Source organism: Heloderma suspectum, chromosome 6 (genome assembly GCF_057233095.1).
Source record: "Heloderma suspectum isolate Gila_16-S chromosome 6, 16-S_ref, whole genome shotgun sequence".
In the NCBI taxonomy this organism is placed as follows: domain Eukaryota; kingdom Metazoa; phylum Chordata; class Lepidosauria; order Squamata; family Helodermatidae; genus Heloderma; species Heloderma suspectum.
The window spans coordinates 117,814,025-117,836,179 of NC_139463.1; the positions used below are offsets into that span (position 1 = coordinate 117,814,025).

At 46.1% G+C, this 22,155-nt stretch overlaps 1 protein-coding gene across 1 annotated transcript; it reads left to right on the forward strand.

The window, feature by feature from the left end:
* Window positions 1-314: 314 nt before the first annotated feature.
* On the forward strand, window positions 315-20,232 carry LOC146342811 (vomeronasal type-2 receptor 26-like). Its single transcript, XM_084808006.1, has 5 exons — window positions 315-322; window positions 1,155-1,446; window positions 12,575-12,802; window positions 19,003-19,129; window positions 19,331-20,232. The coding sequence occupies exons 1-5, from the start codon at window positions 315-317 to the stop codon at window positions 20,230-20,232; spliced, it is 1,557 nt and encodes a 518-aa protein (XP_084664132.1).
* Window positions 20,233-22,155: the final 1,923 nt, after the last annotated feature.

Here is a 22,155-nt window from a genome sequence, read left to right on the forward strand (position 1 = left end):
TGTCTGTGAACTCAGTGTATGGTATACAACCAAGATAAGAGTTAGAGAATAATAATGAGCATTTGTTGTGCAGGTGGAACCAAAGGTAGACACCTTATAATCTTAAGAGATATTTTACTGTATGTCTATTGTGTGTTTATGTTGTTGTTTTGTTTTGTTTAAAAAAATATTATAAAAAAAAGGAATTCCCTAAGTTTGGGTTCCTCAAGCGTCTTTATTGTCAACTTAATATGACTTCAAACTTATCATCTTCAAACTTATCCGTCCCTGCTACTGCAATTTGCTTTCAAAGTTGTTGTTGATGAAATCTCTACATGGAGATGTAAAATATACATCAGCATCAAAATGTATTAATGAACATATTTCTGAAAGGAATTTGGGATTATTACTGGCATGGGACACTTTGGTAAAAAAAAATAATAATAATTAGTGGAAGGTATTGTACTGGGACATTCCAGGGTTTTATTTTAGCTCTGCTGTCTTAAATCTGCTATTGCATTTTGAATATCTGCACTGCTGCTGGGTTTTACTCTGGTTGCATTTTTATTCTGTAGTTTTAATCTATTATATTTTATATTGTATTTTTTGTTGTATTCTTGGAATTTTAATTTTGTGAACTGCCCTGAGAGTTTTGGGTATTGGCGGTATAAAAATGAAATAAATACACTATTTACTTCAGCCTCTTTCCACTCCTGCTCAGGCATGAAGCTATGTCCACAGAAATAATAAAGGTATGAAGATGCAGATGCTCTTTGAAGGACACTAGAGGTGGCAATGACTCTATATATTGTTTCATACGTCTCCCAAAAAGCTTGGGTTTTGAATATGAAGTAGTGATACAGTTGTAGGAACATGTTTCTGGTCTTTGTTCATTCAGAATGGAAAAGGTTCCTTCCTGAAAGAATTGCAGGGGAAATAAACAAAGGCTAAGAAGCAGAGAGCGAGACAAAACATTTTCTCCCAGTTTTTACAGTTGTTTTCCCAATGTAGTGAAATTAACAAACAGTATTCTGGCACATAAAGTGGGAGAAAAAACAAAGTGATGGGGGGGGGGGCAGAATTCCAAACCAGTTAAGAGAAATTAGCTGCTATTGCGGTACATCTACCATACTGCAGAACATCCTTTTAATATAGCAAATTCGCTCTATTTGCAGTGTGACAACAAAATTCTACCAGCACATCCTGGCCTTGGCCTTTGCTGTGAATGAGATCAATGAGAATCCCCAGTTTTTGTCCAATGTGACTCTTGGGTTCCACATCCATGACAGCTACTATGATGAAAGGATGACCTATCGTGCTACTCTGGACCTGCTCTTCAAATCACATCAGTTTGTTCCCAACTACAAATGTGACACACAGAAAAAAGTCATAGCCATCATTGGGGGACTTGGCTTTGAAACGTCTTCTCGTATTGCAGATATTTTAGGTTTCTACAAAATTCCACAGGTAGGACGTGTGCGTGTGTGTGTGTGTGTGTGTGTGTGTGAAGGCAGATTTAGGAAAATCACAGCCTTTTTTGTCATTCAAAAATAATGTTGTGCTTCAAAAGGAGGGAAGGGTAGGGCTGGGAAGGAGGGGCGGGGAATCCAGAGATTATATCATATTCTGATAGCTTGAGAGAAGCTCACCAGAAGAGTCCTCTTATTTATTTGTTGCATAAGAAGCCATACGCATGGAAAGACTACTCCAAATGTATCTTTACATTACTTTGCATAATCCTTTCCCTCACGTATGACTTATTGGTCCTTCAAGGAAATACATACTACTAAGGCCTCTTCATTTTTCTGTTAATTTAGGGCTGTCCAACAGATTTGGCCAAATTCTGATTCCAGTACCAAATCGGAATCATTCAGAAAGATTCAGGAGATGTACACATTGAAGTGGGGCTCCTCCAAAGGAGAACAAATGGAATCTGGACCATCCTGAAGCTTCATTAGTGATTCTGAGAGTCAGAAGGACACAGAGACACAGACGGGGCATCTGCATGAACTGACACATGTCTCCCCAAGCTCTCTATATAAGGAAAAGACCAGGGTGGGGAAAGGGAAGAAGGCAAAGTGAGTGTGTAGTCTTGTGACTGAAAGCTCTACCTTCTTCCAACCACACTGAAAGGTTTTACCAGCTCTTTCCCACAGTATTTTGGGCTAGGGCTGTTCAAGTAATATTATCAGAGGACTGTTCCAGTACTCAGTGATCTTTACTAGGTTTTTTTTCCTCCCAGGAGCAGTAACATTAAAGAGGTTTGGTGGCTTCTGTGAGACTTGGGAGGGTGTAGTGTCAGTAGGAAAGGATGGACTGTCCTCCATCTACACCTGCTGGGTGCTCGCTGAGCCACCGCTCCTGTCTGCCTCTGCAAGCCCCCCGCACAAGCCCCAGATGGCCCAACAAACACCCAGCAAGTACCGTGGGGATGCCCACCCCTTAGCAAGCTGCCGACAAGAGGCAGCAATGGCAACGAGAGGCGGCGGGGCAAGTCCAGCCCCTGTTATTGTGCGGAAGTCCCCTTCTTCCTCCTGGGGCACCAAGGGAGACTTGCGTGCAAGGCAGGCATTGGACTTGCCTGCGCCTCTCCTTCTCCCCTCTGGGGCACCAGCAAGGAAGAAGTGGGACTTGCCTAGGAAGACAGGTGCTGGACTTGCCTGCACCTCTCCCTGTGAGGAAATCTCCCTTCTCTCCACTGGGGAACCAGCAAGGAAGAAGGGAGACTTATGTGCACATAGACTTATATTCCAAAATCGCTGTGAATCGACCATATATGCAAGATTCACAGTGCTCTTTGCATACAAGTCTATGGGCACAGATTTCTGATTGCCATGTTTGTTGAAAACATGGCAATCGCTGTGGAGGAGGACAGGCCAAGGTAAGTGAAGGCCACTCACCGAACATGGAAGGGGCATGAGCAGGGGGGAGGGCTTAGCGGGATCTCCTCAGCGGGCGAGGGCGCTATCGGTTCAAAGGATTTGTGGATCAAAATGGGAGCCCACACCATCCCTAGGTGTCAGATGGTTGTTTGGAAATCCTGGATGCTAAAGGCCTTCTGCATTTGCCAATCTGTGCTCCATGGCCATCATCCATGCCTGTCCTATTCCACTTTCTGGGACTTTGGTGCCAAGTGAACAGGAAAAAGCCTTAGGCTGTTGTTTATACGTAACTCCCTAACCTGATCACCTATCCTTATGAATGTCTGCAGGTCTTGGCTTCAAACATCTCTATGATGCAAACCATTTTCATAGACAACCCCACCCCCCAAAAAAACATAGAGAAATAATCATATTCTTTCATTTGGGGAAAAAAAAACATGTAAAGGCCAGTCTTGCAGAAAAGCCCCTTCACCTCTTCATTTGAAACTGGGCAGGCTTCACTCCCTCACAAGCATTAACAATACTTGGGGATTTCATTCAGTTCAGTCAAGAAATAGAAATGTTTTGAATTGTTTTTTAAGCACTTAAGGAGGATGAAGTGCATAAACAAGCATGCACATATAGATATCCTAAGCTGTCTCTAAAACATCTGTTTTCCATTTAGCTTACATATGGCTCAAGTGACGTAGAGGTGAGAGACACAATTCGGGTACATTCATTTTACAGCATGATCCCAAACGAAGACAGTCAGTACAGTGGGATTATCCAGTTGCTCCAGCATTTTGGATGGACGTGGGTTGGGATCCTTCTTGCTGATAATAAGAATGGAGAACATTTCTTGCAGGCCCTGGAGCGGTTGCTTTCTGAAAACGGAATCTGTTCAGCCTTCACACTAACAATCCCACAACTGCCCCATCTGGATAAGGTGGCAGAAGTTTTTTATACATTCTCACAAATATATGGAGCATTCCAATATAATGAAGTCAGTACATGTATAATTTATGGAGATTCAATGGCAATAATATGGTTAGTAATGCTTAAATTGCTACAGGGTCTTGGAAACGAGGAAAATGTAATGTTTAGAAAGGTGTGGATTACAACAACTCAGATTGATTTCATATTAAAGGGCTTTCAAAAGGGTTGGGATTTTCAATTGTTCCAAGGTGCTGTTTCCTTTACAATTCATTCAAAGCATCTTCCAGGATTCAAAGAATTTGTTTCTATCAGAAAATCTTACTGGACTCAAGCAAATGGCTTTCTCAAAGACTTCTGGGAGCAAGCATTTGACTGTTCATTTCCTGATCCAGGAGTGCTGGAAAAGGTTGATGGATCGTGTACTGGAGAGGAGAGGTTGGAGAGACTTCCTGGACCTCATTTTGAAATGGACATGACTGGCCACAGCTACAGTATCTATAATGCTGTCTACGCTCTGGCCCATGCATTGCATGCTGGGTTCTCATGTAGAATCAACTGTAGAGCAAATATGAGGGGTAGAAGTGTTGATCTTCAGTCTTTGCAGCCTTGGCAGGTAAGGTATCATTCCTCCACAAAATATTTTTCTCTCCGTGAACAGAGTAATACAAGCTAAGACTATAGCTGGCCTTCTCCTCTAGGGATGAGGAAACATATGATGAGCAACGTCACTGAGTTTCTCTGAATTCCTCCTCAAAGCTTGGTTCACCTCATTTGCATTCCTGAACATGAGCATATTTCTCATTCATGTTCAGGATTGCCAATGGGACATATTTGCATGATTTCCAAACAGGAATGACATTCTCGTACATCCCTTTTCTCCACAAATAGTACATGAAATGAAGTTGTACATCTTATTCAGTGACAACATTTTGTGGGTATCACATTTCTTCCTACCAGCAACCCCTTGCTGAGAGGACACAGAAGAGACGCAGCCCAGGTAGACTGTAAGTGAGCTTTGCTTCATACCAGCTTCCTGTAGCTGCTCCAAGGAAACTTTTGGGGGTCAGAAAACCCTGGCTTTTTGTGCGATCATCCCCCTGACTCTGCAATGTCTCCAAGAGTCCAAGGCCCTGTTCAGACATCACACTAAGCCATGATGGTTAGGAGTTGTGAGCTAACCATGTTGGCTTAGTGTGACATCTGAATAGGCATCTGTCCCAATTATGGTGGTTTATTAACCATGGACTAACCATGTTCACTAACCACTTCCTGCAAGATGGTTAGTGGACTCTACCATGGCTTAGTGTGATGTCTGAACAGCCTCTGTGGTTAATGGACAGCTGCCATAGAGCTTTTCTGCCAAGCACCAACATGGCTGATAGCACCAATACAAAATGGCTGGTGGCACCAAGCACCAAAATAGCTGACAGAGCCAAGGGTGCTGGGATTCATGGCCACTCATCCGGACGACCATAGGTTCTTGTGGCAGGCAGGATGGTTAGAGAATGGATAGTCCACCCACATTGTGGAACATGGTTACCAGCACATGTGGCAGTAGCACTTGCATTGGTTAGCAGTAAGTAACCACCACACAGTATAGTTAGCATAACCACTCTTCTCCAGTGTGCAGCAGAACGGGGCCCTCCTGTCACCTGGCAAGAAATGGCATCAGCTCCTGAAGCTGGTGTGTAAAAAATGGGCATCCCAGTGGCAGGGCTGCCAGTGGCAGGGCTGCCACCACTTCAGCGGTGAATAAGGGCCATCCAGTCTGTTGCATAGAGGGGAGGGGTGAAGGCATTGCTTGCACATCTGCTCACTGCTGGTTTAAAAATGACACTTTTAATGAGTTTTTCGTGGGTCAAATCTCTTGGAGACACACAGACTTGGATGAGGTGGTCAGGACAGAATTCAACAGCGGGATGTCCAGCAACTCTGCTTGCATGATTAAACTGGATCATTTTCAGCTTGTGACCCCTAGTGATGTGGACACACTGCTTGGTTTGGTCAAGAAGACAACTTGCCCTCTCGATCCCTGCTCATCCTGGCTCGTAGTCCAGGGAGGGGGGAGGGCAAAGCAATGTTTGCGGAATGTTATTAATGCTCTCTAAGGGAAGGTGATTTTCCATCATGTCTAAAAGAAGAAATTGTTACTTCGTTTCTGAAGAAGCATTCCCTTGACCCCCACAGACTTCAGTAATTATAGGCCAGTAAGTGATCTACCATTTTTGGGCAAGGGGATAGAGAAGGAAGTGTTTCTTCCACTCCAAGCAGTCTTGGATGAAACTGATTATTTGGACCCATTTCCAACCAGCTTCAGGGTGGGATATGGAGTTGAGACTGCCCTGGTCACCTTGGTGGATGATCTTTGCCTGGGAATTGATAGGGGGAGTTCATCCCTGCCCTGTTCATTATTTTGGATCTCTCAGCGGCATTCAATACCATTGACCATGGTATAGGGATGTATGAAAGTCCCTTACCTGAACCCGAAACTTGATTTACGTAGGCTAAAACAGTGAAAAAAGGGAACACAAATGACGTCCGCCATAGCCGCCATTTGCGTATGCTGTTTTTATTTTTTTAGCTTGCCGTGATAAGCTCCGTAAATAGTTATGTAGCCTATCACGGACTCAGCAGGGACGCAAATGGCGTCCCTGCATTAGCCGTGATAGGCTACGTAATTATTTACATAGTGTATCACAGCTATGATGAGGAAGTGAATGGCAGCAGGTAAGTGCTCCGTTTTGTGCGCCTTTTGTAGGGAGAGGGGTTGGGGCTTCGTTCCATCACAGATTTCGTGCACTGGCATTCGGCCTCATTGAGATCCGTGGCGGAAGTCTCTGACATCCCTAGCTCAGACTGCAATGAGTTCATCCATCCCTACTTCTGGATCGCCTGAGGGAGTTGGGGGTTGAGGGCACTGCTCTGCAGTGCTTCTGCACCTTTCTCTCAGGATGGTTCCAGACAGTGTTGCTGGGGGATAGTTGTTCCTTGAGAAAGGAACTATTATGCGGAGTCCCTCAGGGCTCCATTCTATCACCAGTACTGTTCAATATTGACATGAAACTGCTGGGAGAGATCATCAGGAGGTTTGGGGCTGAGTGTTATCAGTATGCTGATGACACCAAAATCTATTTCTCCTTAACGTCTTTATCCAAGGAAGGTATGACTCCTCTGAATGATTGCCTGAAGTCAGTAATGGGCTGGATGAGGGAAAACAGGCTGAAATTAAATCCAGGCAAGACAGAGTTGGGGCTGCTTTATATTTAATTCAGAAACTTCAACTGGTACAAAATGTGGCAGCCAGGTTGGGCTCTGGGACATCCCGCGGAGGCCATATTACACTGGTTTTAAAATCTTTACACTGGCTGCCAATTTGTTTCCAAGCAAAATATAAGGGGCTGGTTCTTACCTTCAAGCCTTACATGGTCTAGGTCCAAGGTACCTCAGGGAGCGCCTTCTCCCCTACGTCCCAGTCCACCACCGAAGGTCCTCTGAGGGACAACTGCTGCGGCTGCCTAATGTGAGATTGGCAGCCACGCGCAAGAGGACTTTCTCCTTTGCCGTCCCTCAACTGTGGAATGGCCTGCCAGTTGAAAAGCACCTGCTGACCTCATTGAAGGATTTTAAACTGGCATTAAAGATGCTGTTATTCCGGCAGGCCTTCCCTTTTGAGATCTCTTGTTCCTTTGGCAGACTTTTGTATACTGTTTTAAGCAGAGTTGTTTTAAGCTGTGTTTTATTTAGAGGTGTACAGATTCCACACCATCTGTTCCAGTGGGGAATCCGGGGGGGGGGGAATCCGTTGTTCCTTCCTCTCAGAATCCTCCAGAGCGATTCCTGTCTGGTCAGATACCGGGGGGGTGGGAATGGCTTGGGGGCACTTATCTTCCCTCCTGTCAGCCAGAGCCGTTCGCCTCCTCCCTGCCAATGGCCTTTAAAAAAAATGTCTTTTTTTTTTTTTAAGGCGATCGGAAGGATGTGCCCATAGACTTATAAGCAAAATAGAGTGCTGAATCTTGCATAGAAGCCTATGGACACATAGACGTATACGCAAGATTCATGACTCTATTTGCATATAAGTAGATGAGCAAATCCTCCCAATTGCCTTTTTGTTTAAGACATTTTTTTTTAAGGCAATTGGCAGGGACAGGGAGGAGGCAAACAGCTCTGGCTGGAAGAAGCAGCTGAGTGCCGTTCTGCCTCCAGTCCTCCTGGAGCAGAGGTAAGTGGTCCCGATCTGCTGTGGATTCCAGAGGACAGATTCCAAAGAATCTGGCCTCATTTGAATCCGCAGCAGATTTCTCTGACATCCCTAGTTTTATTGTTGGATTCTTTAAGTAGTGTTTGTTTGTTTTGTTTAAAGTTGTTTTTAGTTATATGTTGTTTGTATATACTGTCCATATGTTTTTATCGAAAAGGTTTTTAAGTATTGTATATTGTATTTTAATGTTTTGACTCTTGTAAACCACCCAGAGAGCTTCAGCTATGGGGCAGTATAGAAATAATAACAAAAACAGTAATCACAACCAGAGTAAAGGCTGTCTCATGTTGGTTCAAACTCCAAAAAGCCAGGAAACAGGAAGCTAAGGCCAATGCCTTAACAGATGTGCCCTGTGATTAGTGGTGATGTTGTGCAGTGTCACAAATTATGCTTGCAGACAACTTGTCCAACATGAACCCACACCTTGCCTTGGTCTTTCAGGCCCAAATCCAGATGGGAGGATGAAGTGCTTGAGACCAGCAAAGATGCCCCACAGTTTATGGTCCTGTAGTGCCTTTAGGCATGTACGAAAGTGACTTACCTTTCGTGGATTATGTTGATGGTGGGGATTCCTCCCCCCCGGAATCCTTGATGGCCGGCTGTGCTCTGTGGAAGCTCCTCAGAGCAGCTGGCCAGGCCCAGCCCAGCCCAGCCCAGAGCCATCCGCAGCCAGATTTCTGGCTGTGGAGGGCTCTGGGGAAAAAAGAAAAACAACCACGTACGCAAATGGTGGCGGCTACGGCCGCCGCCATTTGCGTTCTTTCTTTTTGGCCATCTGAATCTACGTAAATATTTACGTAGACTATGACGGCGAAAATAAAGGGGAAGGCAAATAGCACCGTTCCCCTTTATTCACCGTTTTAGCTTACGTTCCCCTTTATTTTTGCTGTCATAGTGTACGTAAAGATTTACGCGGATTCAGACAGCCAAAAAGAAGGAACGCAAATGGAACGCAAAAAGCAACGCAAATGGTGGCGGCTGTAGCTGCCGCCATTTGCGTAAGTGGTTTTTTTTTTAAAATCCACCCAGCCATGATATGCTACATAAAGATTTATGTAGCCTATCACGTCGTGTCTTTTTTAAGTAACTATCACGTCACTAAGAAGTTCCTATTTAACGTTGCCATGAAACACAGCTCTGAAGGCAACAGTCTTAAAAGAAGGGCCACTCCCAAAGATCTTCAGATTCAGGCAGGCTTGTATGAGAAAAGGTGGTCTTTCAGGTAGCCTGGCCCCAAGCGGTATAGGCCTTTAGAAGTCCATAAACAGCACTTTAAATTCTGACCAGAAACAGACAGGTAGCTAGTGACACTTTGGTAACAAAGGAGTCATGTGCTCACTGTAAGCCACAGTTTGTTGAGTGGGGTCCAGGAGGAATCCACCACCACCCCAGCTCTCACAACACCACTACCATTATTCATTTGGCCAGGCCCCAATGGCTGCTTTAATAAACCAAAGAGGGCAAGGGTCCAGTGGTAAGCCTCGGGATGTCAGAGAATTCCGTCACGGATTCAAGTGAGGTGGAATCCATGGCAGAACGGCCTCCCCCCCCCCCAGAATCCCTCTGGGATGGAACTTCTTTGGGGTGGATGCGGCAGCAGCGGCAGTTCCAGTGGCGGCTCCGGCGGTGGCTCTGGCTGGTTTCCCAGCCAGCCTCGGCTGGGCTGCTGCAGCCGCCATTTGCGTTCTTGCAGCCATGATAGGCTACGTAAGTATTTATGTAGCCTATCACGGCATAGAGAAGGGATGCAAATGGTGGCTGCTATGCCATTTGCACCCCTGCTCTTTGCTGTGATAGGCTATGTAAGTATTTACATAGATTATCATGGTACAGGCAGCCGCGCAAATGAAGGCCGCTGCGCTATTTGTGTAGCTGCCTTTACCGTGATAGGCTACATAAATACTTACGTAGCCTATCATGGCAAAGAGCAGGGGTGCAAATGGCGTAGGGGCTGCCATTTGCATCCCTGCTCTTTGCCGTGATAGGCTACGTAAATACTTACGTTGCCTATCATGGCTGTTTGCAAGGACACAAATGGTGGCTGCCACAACAGCCACCATTTGTGGCTGCAGCAGCCTGGCCGTGGCCAGAACTCCGGCTGCGGCCGGCCCTGGCAGGTGGCTCCACGGAGCTGCCATGGAGCAGAGCGGAGCTGTCCAGGGAGGATTCCAGGGGGGAGGGAAGGAGTGCCTCTCCCCCACTGCGGATGACCCAGCGCAGAGCCAGGTGAATATTTTGTACATCCCTAGGTAAGCCTCAATTCTCCAAGGATCCAGTCCACATTCTTTGGATGTACAAATTGAAAAGTATCCATTGGATGAGCAGGGGCCAAAATTGATAGTGTAATAGGCCTCTGACCACCTGAGGAAGCTCTGTTGGGTGATTCTGTGCAGAATTTAGGGTTGTACGAAAGTCACTTGCCTTTTACGAAATTTGATTCACGGTGGGGGGAAGGCGCTTCATCCCTCCCCCTGAAATTCTGGCTGGGCGGGAGGCGCCCCGTCCCTCCCCCCCCGAAAATCTTCCAAACCTACTATTCTATGATTCTGTGATTCTATGCATTTGTTTCAGTATTGTTTTAATCGAGTTTCATTTATGATTGTAAGCTGCCCTAAGTGACTTTTTTCTTGGTAGAAGGGGAGAGGGGGTACAAGTCAAATAACAAATACTTAATAGAAAAAAAAATCTGGACGTTACAGGAATATAGGCATATGGGATGCTGCCTTCTAGCAAATCAGAATGTGGTCCATCTAGCCCATTTTTGTCGACACTGATTGGTAGGGATGTTAGAGAATTCTGCCACAGATCCCAGGGGGGCCAAATTCCAGTGAATTCGGCCCCCCGTAATCCATGGCGGAACGGAGCCCCCTGCCCCTCCACCCCGTGAAAGCCCCTCGAAACGGAGCCTACCTGGCTGTGGCTCCAGCTGCGGCTTCAGCTCCAGCGGTGGTGGTGGCGGCGGCGGCTCTGGCTGCTGCCGGGCTGCTGTGGATGCAAATGGCGTCCTGAGTAGGGGATGCCATTTGCGTCCCTATGGTAGCCCGTGATAGGCTATGTAAATATCTACGTAGCCTATCATGGCTAAAGCAGGGACACAAATGGCATCCCCTATGCCATTTGCGTTCCCGTTTTATCCGTGATATGCTACATTAATATTTACGTAGCCTATCAAGGATAAAACGGGAACACAAATAGAGTAGGGGATGCCATTTGTGTCCTTGCTTTAGCCCTGATAGCCTAGGGAAAATATTTACATAGCCTATCACGGTCTACCATAGGGACACAAATGGCGTCCCCTCCTTAGGGATGTATGAAAGTCACTTACCTTTTTGACGGGGTGATTTGTGGTGGTGGTGGGGGGCGCTCCACACCTCCTCCTGAAATCCTGATCTGGCTGGCACCACTCTGCAAAGATTCTGCAGAGCCACCGCACAGGGCTGCCCGCAGCCGGACATCCGGCCACTGGGCAGCCTTCCGGAAAAACAACAACAACAACAACAGCGTACACAGCAGCTGCCATTTGCATTCCTTTTTTTTTTTTTGCTGTTTTACCCTCCGTAAATATTTACGTAAGCTATTACAGCGAAAAAAAAGGGGAATGCAAATAGCGCCCACTACGCTATTTGTGTTCCCTTTTTTTCGCCGTAATAGCTTACATAAATATTTACGTAGGCTAAAACGGCAAAAAGAAGGGAATGCAAATGGCGGTGGCCGTAGCCACCACCATTTGCGTACGCTTTTTTTTTTAGCTTGCTGTGATAGGCTAAAAAGTATTTACGTAGCCTATCACGGCAAAGGCAGCTACGCAAATGGCGTTGCCCTTATTTTCGCCGTAGTCTACGTAAACATTTACGTAGACTACAGCGACCAAATAAGGAACGGGAATGGCGGCTCCCTATGGGGGCCGCCATTATCCGTACACTCTTTTTTTTTTTTTAAAGTCACCCGTGATAGGCTACGTGACGATTCACGTAGCCTATCACGGCTGACTTTGCAAATCTAGCCATGATAGGCTACGTGAAACGTCACGTAGCCTATCAGGGGGCGTTTTTTTTTTTTTCTTTCATTGCAATGGCGGTCGAAAGACCGGCTGCCGCTCCTGCCTCGCTCGAACACCCGCCGAACTGCCGGCCGGACCAGCCACCGGGAGGGACATTCGGTGAAGGTAAGTCCCGTCCCGGGGGGGTGCGGAGGATTTCTCCCCGAAACTTGATCGGGGGGCCGAACATGTTGGCGCTCGGCCCCCCGAAGTTTCGGGGAGAAATTCTCCACCATCCCTAATGTGAAATGAGCACAATTGTGCGGTAGTTTGAACAATCTTTGGCGTTGCCCTTCTTTGGAATTGGAATGTAAACTGATCTTTTCCAGTCTACTGAGCTACGGCCCCTCCCAAACATGTTCATGTTTGTTATATGAAACTATGTAAACGATATCAGTAAGGAAAGATGAAATCTGTAATATTTTGTTATGTCCCATTCTCTTCCACTCTTTCATTTCCCTTTGCTCCTTCTCCCCCCCTTTTTTTCTTTTTAATTAGCTTCATCTGTTTCTTCAAGGCATTTCATTTAACAACTCAGCTGGAGAAATGGTGTCCTTTAATGACAGAAGGGAAATTAAAGGTGGATTTGACATCATTAATTTGGTCACTTTCCCAAATGCCTCCTTCCAGAGAGTGAAAGTTGGAAGGGTTGATCCCAATGCTCCTGACGGAAAAAAATTCATCATTCATGGAGACATGATTTTGTGGCACAGAGGGTTTAACCAGGTATGGATCTGTAGGTATTCTTAGAAGACCCACTCTTCTGCATGTGGGCCATTTGGTTGCATGGGATTTATAGAGTCATGGAATCATAGACTAGTAGGGTCGAAAGGGGCCTACAAGGCCATCGAGTCCAACCCCCTCCTCAATGCAGGAATCCAAGTCAGGTAGGGATGGGGGAGAATTTCTCCTTGAAACTTCGGGGGGCCCAGTGCCAACGTATTCGGCCCCCCGAAGTAGTTTCGGGGAGAAATTCTTCATCCCCCCTGCCCCCCGCCCCCCCCCCCGGGATGGGACTTACCTTTCCCGAATGTCGCTCTTGGTGGTGGGTCACAGCGGCGGTTCGGCAGGGCTTCGAAAGGGGCAGGGGCGGCAGCCGGTCTTTTGACCGGCTGCCGCCGCCGCCATTCCAAGAAAAGTAAAAAAAAAAAAATGCCCCCGTGATAGGCTACGTGACGATTAACGTAGCCTATCACGGCTAGATTTGCAAAGTCAGCCGTGATAGGCTACGTAAATCATCACATAGCCTATCACGGGTGACTTAAAAAAAAAAAAAAAAGTGCGTACGGCTAATGGCGGCCCCCATAGGGAGCCGCCATTCACGTTCCTTATTTGGTCGCTGTAGTCTACGTAAAGATTACGTAGACTATGGCGAAAATAAGGGCAACGCTATTTGCGTTGCCCTTATTTTCGCCGTAGTCTACGTAAAGATTTATGTAGACTACAGCGACCAAATAAGGAAGGCGAATGGCGGCTCAGTATCGGAGCCGCCATTTGCGTACGCGCTTTTTTTTTTTTTAAGTCACCCGTGATAGGCTACGTGACGATTAACGTAGCCTATCACGGATGACTTTGCAGATCTAGCCATGATAGGCTACGTAAATCGTCACGTAGCCTATCACGGGGGCGTTTTTTTCTTTAACTTTTTATTTCGCAGCCGGGCGAGGCGAGGCGCCTCCTCCCCGGCCTGAATTTCGGCCGGGCGAGGAGGGAAGCCTCCCCCCCCAGCCTGAACTTCGGGGGGAGCAGCGAAGCGCCTCCCCCCCACCGCGAAGCAAGCTGCGAGACCAGGTAAGTGCAGGAATCCAAGTCAGAGCATCCCCGACAAATGGCTGTCCAGCCTCGTCTTGAAGGCCTCCAGTGTGGGAGAGCCCACCACCTCCCCAGGTAATTGGTTCCATTGTCGTATTGCTCTAACAGTCAGGAAGTTTTCCCTGATGTTCAGCTAGAATCTGGCTTCCTGTAACTTGAGGCCATTATTCTGTGTCCTGCACTCTGGGATGATGGAGAAGAGATTCTGGCCTTCCTCTCTGTGACAACCTTTCAAGTACTAGAAGAGTGCTATCATATCTCCCCTCAGTCTTCTCTTCTCAAGGCTAAACATGCCCAGTTCTTTCAGTCTCTCTTCATAGGGCTTTGTTTCCAGTCTCCTGATCATCTTTGTTGCCCTCCTCTTAACCCTCTCCAGTTTGTCTGCATCCTTCTTCAAGTGTGGTGCCCAGAACTGGACACAGTACTCCAGATGAGGCCTACCAGTGCTGAATAGAGGGGAACTAGTACTTCCCGGGATTTGGAAGCTATGCTTCTATTAATGCAGCCCAAAAGAGCATTTGCCTTTTTTGCAGCCATATCACATTGTTGGCTCATATTCAGCTTGTGATCAGCAACAATTCCAAGATCCTTCTCGCCTGTCAATGGTTGAGCCACGTATCCCCCATCTTGTAACTGTGCATTTGGTTTCTTTTTCCTATGTGCAGAACTTGGCATTTGTCCCTATGAAATGTCATTCTGTTTTTTTCTGCCCAGCCCTCCGGTCTATCTAGATCACTTTAAATTTTGTTTCTGTCTTGCAAAGTATTAGCTATCCTGCCCAATTTTGTGTCATCTGCAAATGTGATCAGCATTCCCAGCACCTCCTCCTCCAAGTCATTAATCAAAATGTTGAAGAGCACTGGGCCCAGGACTGAGCCCTGCAGTACTCCACTCATTACCTCTCCCCAGTTGGAGAAGGTCCCTTTGATAAGCACTCTTTGTGTCCGATTCTGTAGCCAACTGTGGATCCACCAGATCGTTGTTTCATCTAGCCCACTTTGAGCTAGGGATGGACAAAAGTCTCTTACCTGATCCCGAAGCTTGCTTTGCGGTGGGGGGGAGGCGCCCCGTCCCTCCCCGCTGAAATTCTGGCCGGGGGGCAGCACCCCGTCTCTCCGGCCGCGAAACCTCTTCTCCTGCCGGGACGCAAATGGCGGTGGCCGTAGCCGCCGCCATTTGCGTCCCTGTCCTGCAGTCAGCTGTGATAGGCTACGTAAATGTTTATGTAGCCTATCACGGCTGACTTTGAAAAAAAAAAACGCGCGTACGCAAATGGCGGCGCCCATGGGCCGCCATTTTTTTTCAAAGTCAGCTGTGATAGGCTACGTAAACATTTACGTAGCCTATCACAGTGCTTTTTGAAAATCTAGCCGTGATAGGCTACGTAAATCTTTACGTAGCCTATCATGTTTGTTGTTGTTGTTTTTTTACTTGAAATGGTGGTGGTGGCAGCAGCCGGTCGGAAGACCGGCCGCCACCGCCACCAACGCCAAACCACCGCCGAACTGCCGCCGGGAGCCGCCACCGCCAGGGACATTCGCACAAGGTAAGTCCCATCCCGGGGGGGGGGTGGCGGGGGGATGGCGGACCATTTCTCCACCAATTTCGGGGGGACGAATGTGTTGGCATTCGGCCTCCCAGTGATTCGTGGAGAAATTCTCTGACATCCCTACTTTGAGCTAGTTTGCTCATCAGGATATCATGGGCCACTTTGTCGAAAGCTTTGCTGAAGTCGAGGTATATGATGTCTACAGCATTCCCACGGTCTACAAGGGAGGTTACTTGATCACAAAATGAGATCAGATTTGTCTGGCAGGACTTGTTTTTGGCAAATCCATGTTGGCTTCGAGTAATCACGGCATTGTGGCCAAGGTGCTTACAGATGGATTCCTTTATCATAGGCTCCAGAATTTTCCCAGGGATTGATGTCAGACTGACTGGTCTGTAGTTCCCAGATTCCTCCTTTTTACCCTTTTTGAAGATAGGGACAACGTTAGCCCACCTCCAGTCATCTGGCACTTCCCCCGTCCTCCATGATTTCTCAAAGAGAATAGACAGCCGTTCTGAGAGTTCTTCTGCCAGTTCCTTTATTACTCTAGGATGCAGTTCATCTGGCCCTGGAGATTTGAACTCATTCAAAGAAATTAGGTGTTCCTTGACCATATGCCTATCGATCTCAAGCTGCAATCCTGCCCCTTCAGCCTGTACTTTTCCTTTGCCAGGGGGGTCATACATCCTCTTTTGGGAGAAGACTGAGCCAAAGTAGGAATTGAGCACCTCTGCCTTTTCTTTGTCATCTGTTATCATTTTGCCATCCTTATTCAATAGCTGTTCCACCCTTTCTCTCCTCTGCCTTTTACTATTCACGTAGCTGAAGAAAGCCTTTTTGTTGTTTTTAGCATCCCTTGCTAACCTCTGCTCATTCTCAGCTTTAGTCTTCCTGACGCCATCCCTGCAATTCTGTGCTATCTGCCTGTACTCTTCCTTTGTTACTTGGCCTTCTTTCCACTTCTGATATGTGTCCTTTTTTTGTTTTCAGGTCATCCCTAAACTTTTTGTGAAGCCACATTGGCTTCTTCTGTTGTCTTCCACCTTTTCTTCTTGTTGGAATTGTTTGTGATTGTGCCTTGAGAATTTCCTTTTTTAAAAGCTCTCACCCATCTTGGATTCCTTTTCTCATTAGCGTCGCTTGCCATGGGACCTTACTGAACATTGTTCTGAGTTTATTAAAATCAGCTTTCCTAAAATCCAGGGTACGCGTTTGACTACACTCGGGTTTTGCTTCCCTTAGAACCAAGAACTCAAGTACAACATGGTCGCTTTCCCCCAGAGTTGCTGTAACTGCTACTTTATCCACTAAGTCATCTCTGTTGATTAGGATCAAGTCAAGGATAGCCGACTTGAGTCAAGGATAGCCGACTTAACAAGCTTTGTTAAGCTTGGGGAAACTGCAGTAATTAATATAATTCATGTTCCAACAGCTGGTGACTTTCCAAAATGGTACTATATCACAGGCCCATCTAGTTGCTGTATAATGAAACATATGGAACTTGCAGACAAAGGAGCCCCCCTGGGGAAAAAAAGGGGGGGAGCACATGTAATGGGGCTAATCTTAATCCTGCAAAGAATCCAGAAGCAGAAGCCCTGGTAAAGGTGCTTGATAAAAGCCTGGTGTAGAGAAGCCCCCAGTACCAACAAAGTATTTACAAGAGATCCAGAGGTTTTTAAGGCTGTTTGGTGCAGGCTGCTGGGAAAATAAAGAAATACTGGTGGCAGTGGAAAGGTCATAGGAAGGGAAGGGCAAACAGAAATGGGGCACTCTATTTAGTCTGGTCTCCCTTCCACATGGATCACAGCATAGATCTCCCAGATACAGTGGGTATGACTTGGGCATAGCTGGCCCAAATACAGTGGGTGTGACTTGGGCATATCTGGCCCAAATACAGTGGGTATGACTAGGATTCTGCCCCATGGCACACCTGGGTTTTGTTTAAGGTTATACTGAAAATAGAAAATAGATTGTATCCCTGGACTGTAGGGATGTGCAAATCAGCAAAAACTGAGCTCACCAAAATTCTCAAAATTCTATCTCGAACCTCATTCTGACTCAAGTCCATACCAGACTGTGTGCTTTCTTGTTCTTGTTGTTGTTTTTGGCATCAAAACCCAAACATTTTTTCCCAAATATACACATTAGTTGTGCACATCTTTGGAATTAACACATCCTTTTCCCATTGTATAAGTGTACTTAGGCATACTTCTCAAAATGATACTTTTTTTTTCATGCCCATTTTAATTTATTTGATGATGGATTGATTAAAGCACATTTCTTTGCATTTTTCAAAAGTACACTTTTTTCATGTACATTTTTCAAATGTACACATGCTGTCAAACTTTTTTTTCTGGGTTTGTGAATCACATAGCAAGGTCAGAAATCCACAGACATTGACTATAGATTGCATGTGTATAGAGTCCATATTCAGTCCTGAAGGTGCAAACTGGGAAATTCCTGATCAAAAGAAACTGAAATGAATTTCTCAAACACCCACTTCTTATATATCCCTAGGGATGTACGAAATTGCCCTTACCTGGCTCCGCCAGGTTCCTCTGAGGGGGGGAGGCGCTCCGTCCCTCCCCCTGGAATCCTGGCCGGCTGGCTCTGCTCCGCGGGGATTCCGGAACATCTGGCCACTGGATAGCAGGGATGAAAATGGCGGCGGCCATAGCCACTGCTGTTTGTGTCCCTGTAGTCAGCCGTGATAGGCTACGTAAATCTTTACATAGCCTATCACGTCTGACATTAAAACAAAAAACAAAAAACGTGCGTATGCAAATGGCGGCTACAGCCGCTGCCATTTGCGTTCGTTATTTTGGGCTGTCTTAGTGTCCGTAAATGTTTATGTAGAATAAGACCGCCCAAAATAAGGAACAGAAATGGCGGCGGCCGCAGACGCCGCCATTTGCGTACGTGCGTTTTTGTTTTTGTTTTAAGTCAGATGTGATAGGCTATGTAAAGATTTACATAGCCTATCACGTCATTTTTGTTTTTGTTTTTTAAAACCTAGCCATGATAGGCTACGTAAATCTTTACGTAGCCTATCACGTCTTTTTTTTTTTTTCCAACACTGGAAATGGCGGTGGCGGCAGCCATTCAGAAGACCAGCCACTGCCGCCTCCGTCGCCACCCGGAAGATCCGCCCCAGGTAAGTCTCGTCCTGGGGGGGATCCGTGGGGGGGGGGATGGGGTGGTGGCAGGCCATGCTGCCACGGAGTTCGGGGGGCCGAATGCACTGGCATTCGGCCTCACGGAGATCCATGGCGGAATTCTCTGCCATCCCTATATATCCCATGACTTCCCTCCTGGCTGCAGGACCCTGGAATAGTGCCCCATAGTCCAACTGCAGGGGCAGGATTGCCTAGCATTTTCAACTACTAGATGCAATATTTAAGTCCCAAATATCTACATTCTCATTTTGGGAATAATGTTGCATTTCAGTGTCAAAATGTTACATTCACACAAACATTTCCTGTATGAGTGAAACATGATGAACATAACATATGTGCAGATTAACAAAATGTATGTCTTATTGTAATTATTTTCATTTTATGGACAGGTGCTTCCCCTTTCTGTGTGCAGTGAATACTGTCAGCCTGGTCATCAGAAGAAAAGGAAGGAAGGGGAGAAGTTTTGCTGTTATGATTGTGTCCCATGCCCCAAAGGGAAGATTTCAAATGAGACAGGTTATGTAGCACTCCATCCCCCGCCCCCCAGTCATACCAGTTGAATTGACACTCTTGCGTCAGTTGACCATTTACAAGTGATAAATTGTTAGGATATAAATGCATGAGTTGCATACAGCAAAATCTGAACAATTGGTTTAGAATAGTCCATATCCTGACTTTGCACCATAATAGGGCCTCTTTCTTTTTTCTTTTTATTAGATATGGATGATTGTTTCTACTGCCCCGAAGATCAATATCCAAGCCAAAACAACAGTTGGTGCATCCAGAAAATGGTACTATTTCTGTCTTATCAAGGACCTTTGGGAAGTTCTTTAGCCTCAATTGCTGTTTCATTTTCCCTGATCACAGCCTTGGTGTTAGCAACTTTCATTAAACACAAAGACAGCCCCATTGTCAAAGCCAACAACCGGGGTCTCACCTACACTCTCCTCATCTCTCTCCTGCTCTGCTTCCTCTCCTCTTTGCTGTTCCTTGGCCATCCTGGGAAACTGACCTGTCTCATTCGACAACCAGCTTTTGGCATCATCTTTTCAGTGGCTGTTTCTTGTGTCCTTGCAAAAACAACCGTTGTTTCTCTAGCTTTCATAGCCACAAAGCCTGGATCTAGGATGAAGAAATGGCTGGGGAAAAGAGTGGCTTATTCCATTGTTGATTCCTGTTCCCTTACTCAAGCAAGCATTTGTATTGTGTGGCTGGCAACTTCTCCCCCATTTCCTGATTTAGACATGCACTCAGAAACTGAAGAAATCATTGTGCAATGTAATGAAGGGTCTGTTACCATGTTTTATTGTGTTCTGAGCTACATGGGGCTCTTAGCAATCACCAGCTTCATTGTGGCATTCTTTGCCCGTAAGTTACCTGACAGTTTTAATGAAGCCAAGTTTATTACATTCAGCATGTTGGTTTTTTGCAGTGTGTGGGTCTCCTTTGTTCCAACCTACCTCAGCACAAGAGGGAAAGAAATGGTGGCTGTGGAGATCTTTTCCATCTTGTCCTCCAGTGCTGGGTTACTGGGTTGTATCTTTTCCCCTAAATGCTACATCATTATGCTAAGGCCTGAGTTGAACAGCAGGGAACAACTAATAAGGAGGAAGGATTGAGAATTTCCTAGACTTTTTTTGTAGTACTTTGTTGGAAGGGTAACCATTTTATGAGTAAAGTGGGTAGTATACAATGAAAGATAGATATTACATAAAAATACCCTCATGTCTCCCCACAACTACTTTGCAGTCTTTTTTTTCCAGCTTGTATAGATGGAAGGGGTTATCATAGGTACAAGACTTGTGTCAAAAAGTGATTCTACTTCCTTGATTCATGAGAAACTATTTCTTGAAGGCCTCAAGTATATCTGAATAAGTAGATAGTAGATAGAACATGGTAACAGATGTGAAAGTGAGACACATGGGAGGAATGCCATGGATCAGCCTGTGGCAGAAGGTATTCAAATTATGGTGGCTATAATTCATGTTTATGAGATCAACAAAAGGAATCCCACACCAGTATTCTTGCCAAGAAAACCCCATGGAACGTATCACAAGGATAAAAGAGATGATGCCGGAAGATGAGCCCCTCAGGTCGGAAGGTGTCCAATATACTACTGGGGAAGAGCAGAGGGTATTTCCAAGTAGCGCCAGAAAGAGTGAAGCGGCTGGGCCAAAGCCAAAAGGACACTCAGCTGTGGATGTGTCTGGTGGTGAAAAGAAAATCCGATGCTGTAAAGAACAATATTGTTTAGGAACCTGGAATGTCAGATCAATGAATCAAGGTAAGTTGGAGGTGGTCAAACATGAGATGGCAAGATTGAACATCGACATCTTGGGAATCAGCGAACTAAAATGGACAGGCATGGGCGAATTTAATTCAGGTGATCATCATATCTACTATTGTGGGCAAGAATCCCTTAGAAGAAATGGAGTAGCACTCATAGTCAACAAAAGGGTGGGAAAAGCAGTACTGGGGTACAATCTTAAAAATGATAGAATGATCTCAGTACAAATCCAAGGCAAACCATTCAACATCACAGTAATTCAAGTCTATGCCCCAACCACTGATGCCGGAGAAGCTGAGGTTGATCGGTTCTATGAAGACCTACAACACCTTCTAGAACTAACACCAAAAAAAGATGTCCTCTTCATCATAGGGGATTGGAATGCTAAAGCAGGAAGTCAAGAAATCACCGGGATAACAGGCAAGCATGGCCTTGGTGTACAAAATGAAGCAGGACAAAGGCTAATAGAGTTTTGCCAAGAGAACACGCTGATCAGAGCAAACACTTTTCCATCAGCACCAGAGACAACTCTACACATGGACATCACCAGATGGTCAATATCAAAATCAGATTGATTATGTCCTTTGCAGCCAAAGATGGAGAAGCTATATACAGTCAGTCAAAACAAGACCTGGAGCTGACTGTGGCTCAGATCATGAGCTTCTTGTTGCAAAATTTCGGCTGAAATCGAAGAACGTAGGGAAAACCACTAAACCATTCAGGTATGACCTAAATCATATCCCTTATGAATACCCAGTAGGGGTGAACGAAAGTCACTTACCTTTTCTCGCAGCTTTTTCGCGGTGGGGGGGAGCGCTTCGCTGCTCCCCCCGCGAAGTTCAGGCCGGGGGGGGAGGCTTCCCGCCTCGCCCGGCCGAAATTCAGGCCGGGGGGGGAGGCTTCCCGCCTCGCCCGGCCGAAATTCAGGCCGGGGAGGAGGCTTCCCGCCTCGCCCGGCCGTGAACACGAAAGTAAAAAAAAAAAAAACCACGTCCCCTGATAGGCTACGTGACGATTCACGTAGCCTATCACGGCTAGATCTGGAAAGTCAGCCGTGATAGGCTACGTGAATCGTCACGTAGCCTATCACGGGTGACTTTAAAAAAAAAAAAAAAGCGCGTACGCGAATGGCGGCCCCCATAGGGAGCCGCCATTCACGTTCCTTATTTAGTTGCTGTAGTCTACGTCAATGTTTACGTAGACTACGGCGAAAATAAGGGCAACGCAAATAGCGTTGCCCTTATTTTCGCCGTAG

Excerpts from the sequence above, each read along its gene's own strand:
- LOC146342811 (XM_084808006.1), top strand. Across the intron at positions 12,803-19,002 it reads GGCACAGAGGGTTTAACCAG|GTGCTTCCCCTTTCTGTGTG; the intron begins GTATGGATCTGT and ends TTTTATGGACAG. Across the intron at positions 19,130-19,330 it reads GAAGATTTCAAATGAGACAG|ATATGGATGATTGTTTCTAC; the intron begins GTTATGTAGCAC and ends TCTTTTTATTAG.